General features: G+C 45.2%; 3 protein-coding genes across 3 annotated transcripts; all 3 read right to left on the reverse strand.

The window, feature by feature from the left end:
* Nucleotides 1-1,413: 1,413 nt before the first annotated feature.
* On the reverse strand, nt 1,414-1,896 carry LOC138942978 (uncharacterized). Its single transcript, XM_070313474.1, has one exon. The coding sequence runs from the start codon at nt 1,894-1,896 to the stop codon at nt 1,414-1,416; it is 483 nt and encodes a 160-aa protein (XP_070169575.1).
* A 700-nt stretch (nt 1,897-2,596) lies between these two features.
* LOC138942979 (uncharacterized) lies at nt 2,597-4,810 on the reverse strand. Its single transcript, XM_070313475.1, has one exon. The coding sequence runs from the start codon at nt 4,808-4,810 to the stop codon at nt 2,597-2,599; it is 2,214 nt and encodes a 737-aa protein (XP_070169576.1).
* Nucleotides 4,811-5,116: 306 nt separating this feature from the next.
* Nucleotides 5,117-6,655, reverse strand: LOC138942980 (uncharacterized). The gene has a single exon (XM_070313476.1). It carries the CDS (start codon nt 6,653-6,655, stop codon nt 5,117-5,119), a length of 1,539 nt encoding a protein of 512 aa, XP_070169577.1.
* Nucleotides 6,656-9,540: the final 2,885 nt, after the last annotated feature.

Consider the following 9,540-nt stretch of genomic DNA (forward strand, 5'->3'; position numbering starts at 1 on the left):
GTTTCCATGTGCATAGGTTTATCTGCTAATTTGTCTATTAAACCTCGTGAGATTGTTGTCTGTACATCAGTCATTTTGTAGCGGCCTTCTAAGCCTAACTCTTTGTTGTGAAGTGCAGTGCTCACTGCCGCGTAATAAAGATCTGGGTATAGCCTGTGATTGAGCTTTTCTGCTCCGGGTAAGGGAAATACTCTTATATAAAGATAATTTTCTTTATATTTATCCTTCAATTTGTCCACCTCTGTTTTCAGATCCACCGCCTGCTGCGCTATAGGCGCCAGTGTTATGGCTCTGCTCGCAGAGGTGATGAACCCCAACATTACTTGCGTTGACTTCAGCCCAAAGTCCGTCAGTATCATTCTTAATTGATCGAGCACACTTTTCACCAGTGCAGGTCGCTCCTCATGCCCCGGCCCCAAGGCCAGTTTTAAGAGAAGGGTTCTCAGCTCAGCTCGTGGTTTAATCCATTCTTGCCACTTAACGGCCTCACTCATCATACCCCCCAGATGCCGGGCCATCTCTGCGCCCGGAGCAAATATGTTAGTGATGCCATTTGTGGCACATATAGCTTGCCATCTTTTTGTTAAGTAATCGGTGTTTACAGCAGGACCTGAGGTTCGCACCTCTTTGACAAAGGTTGCCAGACCTGTCATACCGTAAAACACTAGCATTTGATCTGCTGCTGGACTGGCCTTGGCCCTTTCCACAGCATTGAGCTGTGCTGGGGTTCCCTCGAATGCTCTGGTAGGCACCATCCTCGGCTTCCTTCCCAGCAGCCAACATACAGCTGTTGTATAGACTTCCCCTTGCTCAAAGTTCGCATCGGTCAGAATAGCATGTGCGGGTTTCACATAGGATGCAGGCACAGTTTCCGCTACCTTCAGTGCAAATACTTCAGGTAATGCCTCCGTGTCTCTGCTCGTGTCCCAGAACGCCGCATCCGTGGCTGGTGGTTGTTCCATTGTTTTTTGTTGTCTTCTACTCGTGTTATGTGTGGAATGTTTTTCTTTGTTTTGTTGGTCAAGCGATCACGCGCCGATCGGCTGATCGCGACGATGCTTACTCTCGCTCGTGTTTTTATTTCTCGAGGCAATCGTGTTAATTTAACGGCCACGTTCGCCGATTGAAATTTAGGCATTGAATGTTTCAATTTTGAACATACCGCCCGCCTTGGAACGATAGTTCCAAAATAATCGGGATAACAATGGCAGTAAACGATAAGAGCGCACGCCACGAGTAACATGAGACACATGAGCGAAAAGACTACAAGTTACGCGACGTGGTTTGACGCGCTGAATTTGCCGCCCGCCTTGGCGGAATGACGTTCGCATCTTGACAATTTTGATCTTAATATTATGAATTACAATAATTGGAACGTTACGCAGCGAAGGTTTCTAATTGCTCGTTGCCTCACTATTGACCGGTAAAACGCACAATTTTACGGATCGGTCTTTTAAATTCGGAGGTGGCTGTCTTTACGGTGACGACCCGTACGAGGTCGTCGGAGCCGGGATGACAGCGTGTCACTCGATCCAACTCCCATTTGCAGGGGGGTAAGAGCGGATTTCTCAACAGAACGAGTTGCCCGGTTTTGATCGGCGGCTTGACCTTTCGCCACTTTGCTCTTTGTTGTAACGTGTTTAAATAATCGTTACTCCATAACTTCCAAAATCGCTCGGTAACGTTTCGGACGAGCTGCCACCTCGAAAGCCGATTTTCGTGGAGATCGAGCAATGATGGTTCCGGGTTTACAATAAGCGCTGATCCGACTAGGAAGTGGCCGGGGGTCAGACTTTCGTAGTCCTCAAGCGTATCTGAAAGGGGCGCAATCGGCCTAGAATTTAGACACGCTTCGATTCTGCATAGTAAAGTCGAGAATTCCTCGAATGTGAGCATGTGATTCCCCAAAACGCGACGCAAATGAGTTTTGACGCTCCGTACGCCCGCCTCCCACAATCCGCCGAAGTGGGGGGCGGAGGGTGGAATAAAATTCCACGATATTTTATCGGAGGCCGTTAAATTCAAGAAATTCGGATTTCGTACTGCTGACCGGTACGCGACGGTCATTTCTCGGTCCGCTCCGACGAACATGGTCCCGTTGTCCGAATACATTGATTGTGGTAGACCGCGGCGAGCGCAAAATCGAGAGTAAGCATTTAAAAATGCTTGAGTGGAATAGTCGCTTACTAACTCCAAATGTATTGCTTTTGTCGCAAGGCAGATAAATAGTGCGATATATGCTTTACGCGACGTAATACCTCGTCCAGCGGAAGCGCGAACTTGCACGGGTCCTGCGTAATCTAGGCCGCAATGCAAAAAACAGCGGACTGTCGCTGTCACGCGAGTTTCGGGAAGATCTCCCATGATTTGTGTGGGAGTCGCGGCTCGTTCGCGAGTACATACAACACATTTGTGGATGACAGACTTTACCATGTCACGAGCGCGAAGTATCCAGAAATCGCGACGCAGAATATTTAGCGTGAGTTGCGGTCCGGCATGTAACGCTCGTAAATGAGTTTGATTCACAATCAATGTAACGAGAGGATGAGATGAGAGAAGCGTCGGATGTCGAACTGACGTTGGCAACGGGGCTTTGTTAAGTCGTCCACCCACGCGTAGAATCCCGATCGAGGAACGGTCGAAGTGAGAGAAGTGAACTTCTCGACGAGAGGCTCTTATTTTTTGAAAGCGCGTTTATTTCCGTCGGAAATAATTCAGCTTGAATTTTCTTAATCCAGAAAAGTCTGGCCGTGTTACAATCGGATGCAGAAAGAGCGATGCTTCTCGATGCTGGATATTGAGACGACAGAAGCGAGAACGTCGACGAGCGGTTACGATTACACAAGCTGATGAATTTAAGTATATACGCGGTGACGCGAATAAGTTTGGGCCAAGATGAATATCTTGAGGCGAGGTCCCACGTAACGTGAGGTTGAGAGCATTGAAGAGAATTAATTTTTTCTTCAAGAGGGGCTTCCGGTGAAAAATACGATTCGTTGCGCGGCAATTGATCGGAAGCGGATTGTAGCCATGGAGGGCCTTGCCACCATAGCTCCCGATTAATAATTTCATCGCCGTATATTTCGCGCGAAGCGCAATCCGCGGGGTTTTCCTCCGTTGGCACGTGTCGCCATTCGACGTCTGGAAGACGAGTTTGAATGTCATTTACGCGATTTGCGACAAAAGTCTTCCATCGGGATGGAGGTTGACTTACCCACGCGAGCACGATCGTAGAATCTGTCCAGCAATAACACGGAAGATTTTTGTAACCGTTCGATTCGCGAACAAACTCGACAAGTCGCGAGAGTAACACGGCTGCGGATAATTTCAACCGTGGTATACTGAGAGGTTTTAACGGCGCGACCTTTGATTTTCCGACGAGCAGCGTTGTCGTGATGTTGCCTGCTGACGAAATGGTTTTAAGATAGACGCATGCGGCATAGGCATATGTAGATGCATCAGCGAATCCGTGTATTTCGGCGTGATTTGTGTCCGATTCGAGACCGACCCAGCGCGTTATTTGCGAATTACTGAGATGCGAGAGCCGAGAGTAAATTTCTATCCATTTAGTTATGTGTGGCTCGGAAATAACATCATCCCAATCGATTTTTAGTCGCCAGAGTTGCTGCATGAAGATTTTCGCGGTAATCGTAACCGGAGTGACCCAGCCGAGTGGATCGTAGAATTTGGCGATCGCGGACAAGATCTTACGCTTGGTCTCTGGGACATTGTCCGTCAATGATACGCGAAATTCAAAAGTATCGTTTGTCGGATTCCATCCGATTCCGAGTATTTTAATTTGTTCGTCTTCAGCCAGAGGTTTTTTCGTTGCTAAACCGTGATCCGCTCTGTCGATATCCTCAAGAAGAGAGGGTGAATTGCTAGCCCATTTCCGTAATACGAATCCGCCGCGTTTTAACATTGAGTTTAATTGATCGCGCGCTTGCCGAATTCGAGTCGTATCGTCAGCTCCGAATAGCAAGTCGTCGACATAAATGTTATCGCGTAGGATAGAAACCGCGAGCGGAAATTGCTGACCTTCATCTCGGACTAATTGTTTTAATACCCGAAGGGCAAGAAAGGGCGCACAGGCCATTCCATACGTCACCGTGAGAAGTTGATAATCGATAAGCGATTCCGATTGCGATCGTTTCCACAGAATAAGTTGATAATTAGTATCGCGAGGATCGACCAGAATTTGGCGATACATTTTCGCGATGTCGCATGAATACACGTACTTATAGCGTCGCCATTGTAATATTACCGACATGAGATCGGTTTGTAATTTAGGACCAGCGTGTAAGTGGTCGTTTAGAGATGTGCCGTTTGACGTAACGCTTGAAGCGTTGAAAACTACGCGAAGACGCGTGGTTGAGCTGCTTTCCCGGATCACCCCGTGATGCGGGAGGTAGACAGCTGGTTCTATGTCACCTTGCGGCATCGGCACTGGCCGCATGTGCCCAAGACGTTCATATTCGGAAATAAAGTCGAAATATTCTTTCGCGACCTCGGGTTTATCGCGGAGTCTCCGGACTAGCGAATTTAACATTTTTTCGGCCCGAAATCTTGATTTACCAATATCGATCGGAGGGCTCGTTTTGAACGGCAGGCGCACAATGTACCGGCCGTCGGAGTCACGATAATGCGTCGAGCTGAAATGTTCTTCACACTGTTTTTCTTGCGGCGTAAGAATTGATTGTCGTGGGAGTTCTTCAATCTCCCAAAAGCGACGAAGTTCCTCTTCGAGAGAGGGAGAGCTTATAGTATGATGAGCGGAAATGCTACCGCGATCGCAATGACCGAAAGTCATTGTCGATTGAGAGGGATCGTTCCTCTCGAGCGACGTGAGAGGTCCCGAGATTATCCATCCGAAAATGGAATTCTGAGCGAATGGTTGCCCGACGCTTCCTCTGCGAATACCGTTGCGAATGATATCGCTATAGAGATCGGCTCCGATTATGATATTTATAGGATCAGAACTTGTCGGATCCGAATCTGCTCGCGGTAAGTCGGAGAGGTACGACAGTGACGAGAGATCCACGTGTCTTCTCGGGGTGTAAGAGGTTAGCGACTTTAGAATGAGCGCGGTTGCGGACAGCGACGGAGCGAGAGATTTTCAATGAGAAATAAAGATGTGTGTCGCATGTTGAAAAGTTCCCGCGTTTATCCCGCCGACGGCGGAAACGGAGATCGGCATGCGAATTCGTTTTAAGCGCAAGATTTGCGCTAAACTTTCCGAAATGAATGTCATTTCAGAGCCCTGATCGAGGAGAGCTCGAACGACAGCGGTGCGGCCCGACGGACTGCGAATTGTTACCCAGGCCGTCGCCAAGAGCACGGGTTTCCGTCGTCGCATTACAGTTGAGGCGCTTAACGAATTTACCTCCGGCGCCGCATCCGACGCTTGAGGCGACGAGCAATTAGAAGGTGCTTTTTTCAAAGCACTTGAGCTAGAGTCCGAGTCAACGTGTAGCATCGAATGATGCTTCTTGTGACAAACCCGACAAGAATATTTACTTCTGCATTCATGTGTGGAATGCCTTGCGCTCAAACAATTGAGACAACGTTTTTGTTGCTTGACGATATCGCGACGTTGACTCGCATTTTTGCTCACGAACGTAGGACATGCATGAATAAAATGTCGAGCTGAACACAGCGAGCACTGTGATTGTGCATTAGCGGATGCGGTTGCGGCATGAATTCGCGAGGTTGCGATTGGTTTTACACCGGGTTTAACGGCTGACACTGGAGCGGATGCCATTAAAGCGCGAGTGCGAGACTTAATAAAGTTGCTTAAAGTCTCGTACGACGGCGGGACATCTGTATTGCTTATGCTTATTTCCCACGCTTTTCGCGTTAACGGATCTAATTTTTGTACAAGGATATGAACGACAAGATCTTCCCAGAGTTCCTCCGGTTTTCTATCGAGGGCTTTTAAAGATGCCATTGCGATACTAGCTTTGTCGTATAAAGTCTGCATTTCGGTGGCAGATTCGCGCGAGATGGATGATAAGCCGAGCAATTTCGAAAGATGTTTGTTTATCGACCGCTTTTTGTCGTCGTACCGTGAGGTCAACGCTTTCCACGCTATCTCAAAATTCGCGGCCGTTATAGAAATATTCGCGATACAGTCCAGCGCGCTACCCTTAAGGCACGATGATAAAAAGTGCATGCGAGCGAAATTATTTAGATCCGAATTTTCACGAATTAGTGTCGTAAATCGATCGCGAAATTGTTCCCATTCGTCGTAATTGCCGTCGAACGGAGGCAATTTAATGGGCGGAAGATGCGATAACGAAAACGCGGACGCGTCCGCATGCAGCCTCGTCGAGGAAAGAGATGGGTTTGGACTCACGACCGGCTCCATTTCCTCCAGGATCTCCGCCATGTGGTCCATTGCGGTTTGATAAGCTGCGGACGTCGAGTCGAACTGCTTGTCCTTGAAGTATGCAAAGGACGACCGGGTTGCTTCCGGGATCCTCTGCGCCAAATCCGTATGTCCGTTGAAGAATTGATTCCAGTACTTTTCAAGCTGTGAGATTCTGGAACGCACCTTTGCTGGTGTTAGATTGTTCCGTCCGATTTTCTTGAAATTCTCGAGGTAGCAATCAATCGTATATTGAAGTTGCTGTTGAGGTACGCATTGCTCTGCCATCGTGGATGAGTCAGAATATCACTCACTCGCGAACGTATCCTCCACACACGCTCCTATCCGGCTCGAAAGACCAATATGTTCGGGAGTCGACCTCGACGAAGTCGCTCGAATCTTTAGAAACGCTCAGAGATGAGCGAGAAGCAGTGTGTTACGCGAATCCGTAGATCCGCTGGAGGATAAGGGGAATGAGAAACGATTTGAATGCGGATTATTTTTATTATTCGTTTATTTTGAATAATAGGAGCGAGCGACGGCACGTATTCCGCAACTCCGACGGATATCTTCAAAATGTCCTGTTCATGACTGCCTTCAACGCGTATCGGAAATCTTGTAGAGCTTCTTGCTAGAAGCTCTCGCGAGAACGGATATCTTGCACGCGGCCGCCGAATGTTGCTTGGCGCGAGGCAGAGGACATTCGCGGAACGGTGAACGCGCGTCGACTCTCGGACTCCAAACGCTTAACACTCACAAACTCGATAAGTACATAACAGGTAGGAATACAGACACTGAGGCGTCTTTCGCACTGAGTTCGATTCTCGATAGTCTGCTAGAATGTCGGTTGAGAATTTCCAGCGAGAAGGACTAAATCGCATATGACACGAGCGAGATTAAACAAAACAGCGCGAAGTTCACAATAAGTAGCGCGAAACGACACGAGCGAGAATATGACACGAGAGAATATCATACGAGAGAGTATGAAACGAGAAATTATGATCGATTGCTATCGACCAGCTCGAATCGTCGTAAGCGGCAAACTCTTCGGACCGATTTTGAGACGAGTACTCCCACTGAGTAAGCGACACGAGCTCGAATATGCGAAAGAATATCATACGAGAAATGATGATATTCGAAACTATGATCGATTGCTATCGACCAGTTCGTATCGGTGTCAGCGTAAGACTCTTCGGACCGATTTTGAGACGAGTACTCCCACCGAGTAAGCGACACGAGCTCGAATATGCGAAAGAATATCATACGAGAAATGATGATATTCGAAACTATGATCAATTGCTATCGACCAGCTCGTATCGGTGTCAGCGTAAGACTAAATCGACCGACCGCTGATACTCGCGCTCTGCCGATGTGAATAACAAGTTTTTCCGATTTCGAATCTTCGAGAACTAGCTGTTTGTCACAGTTTTTCATTCTAAAAGGAATGCGATCACGCACCTTTTTCTTTGTTATGATCAAGCGATCACGCGCCGATCGGCTGATCGCGACGATGCTTACTCTCGCTCGTGTTTTTATTTCTCGAGGCAATCGTGTTAATTTAACGGCGACGTTCGCCGATTGAAATTTAGGCATTGAATGTTTCAATTTTGAACAGTATTCCTATTCATTTGCTAGTTTAAAAGATGCTCTCCTCGCTCTAATTGATCAACAAAACGGTGTTTGGTCATTTCTCGATATTAGAACACGCGCAATTATCTCCATTTGTCTCAATTACGCATTATCGTGCAATACAATAATAAAAGAATTATGCATATGGGCGTGTGGAATAATCCATTTCCAAAAAACATTGTTCATCATAGGATACACTGTCAAACGAATAAATATATATTTCAATATTTCTTTCAAATAAATATATATTTCAATATTCTTTCAATACTTTATAATATTGAAATAAAATTATATTTGTTTATAATCATTTCACAAACGTGTGTATATATTAATATACAATAAAATTTATTGGAGCAATTATAATTTATATTATAAAATCAACACGTTCAAAACATTTTTATTAAAACAATTCTGTATATATATATATAATTTTGAACCAATCCGTTTTGTCTTTCTTGTCCTAAATAAATTTTCAATGATTCCCAAGATCTAACTCGTAAAAATGCAACATAAAGTTGTCCATGATTGAAAATATCTTTTCTTAAATCGATTATAATTTTATCAAATGTTGATTCTTCGAGATGACTAATCACGTTCAGAATAACGCGACAACAATGCAATCGCGATTAGCGGCCAACTTAAGCATTTCATACCAATTTTATAAGAGGATACTAGCACGCAGCGCGCGCTTCGCGCATGCTATTTATTTTGTTCCATTTCAACATTTTTAATGATATATACACAAAATCATATGTCACAAAATAAATCAATATAACTGCCTAATATCATAAATATTATTACTTATATTATTACTATACTTAATATCATGTTTTTCCTCCTTTTTTTTCCTTTGCTTCCCCCTCCCCCTCTTTCTCTCTCACTCTTCCACTCCTATCCTTCTTTCTCATGCTTAATCTTCCTCTTTTTTAATTTTAAATCCTTTTTTCGCCTTCACTCTCTCTTTCTCTCCTTCTCTCTCTGTCTTAAAATTAAATAAAATCGATAATATTAATAATTTTTAATAATATTTTTTAAAAATATTTAATAATATATTTTATAATACTAAATAATATTACTATCTGATATTATATTTATTCTCCTTCTTTTTTCCTTCTGTCTCTTTCTCTCTCTCTTCCTCTCTTTTGTTTGTACTACCTCTTCTTTAATTTTAACTCTCTCTCTCTCTCTCTCTCTCTCTCTCTCTCTCTCTCTTTCTGTCCCTGTTGTTGCATGAGGTGTAACTGTATGTGGTGCTGTTTCTGTTGTTCGAGATGTGCTGGGTGTCGGCTCTGTTGCGGCATCCCTCCTTGCTTCTTGAAGGCCTTTGATTCTTGTCTCCGCCACACCCATCCTGGTCTGGCAATCTTGTATAAGAGTCATCAATCTCTCTATGCCAGTTAGAATGGTGTCCTGATTTGCTATTATTATGGCTTGATTTTGCAGTATTTGGCGCTCTCTTTCTGTGCTTTCATCAAAGCGATTCAGCAACTCTGCCTGTGATCGTGTCGGATTTCCTTTCTTCTTAGGGGGTTGTTCCTGTATGG

This window comes from Polyergus mexicanus, unplaced genomic scaffold (genome assembly GCF_030449975.1).
Source record: "Polyergus mexicanus isolate NDT 795.1 unplaced genomic scaffold, iyPolMexi1.0 SCAF_24, whole genome shotgun sequence".
NCBI classification, from domain to species: Eukaryota; Metazoa; Arthropoda; class Insecta; order Hymenoptera; family Formicidae; genus Polyergus; species Polyergus mexicanus.

Bases quoted from the DNA above. Each gene is read 5' to 3' on its own strand.
- LOC138942978 (XM_070313474.1), bottom strand. From the start codon at position 1,896: ATGCTCACATTCGAGGAATTCTCGACTTTACTATGCAGAATCGAAGCG.
- LOC138942980 (XM_070313476.1), bottom strand. From the start codon at position 6,655: ATGGCAGAGCAATGCGTACCTCAACAGCAACTTCAATATACGATTGAT.
- LOC138942979 (XM_070313475.1), bottom strand. From the start codon at position 4,810: ATGACTTTCGGTCATTGCGATCGCGGTAGCATTTCCGCTCATCATACT.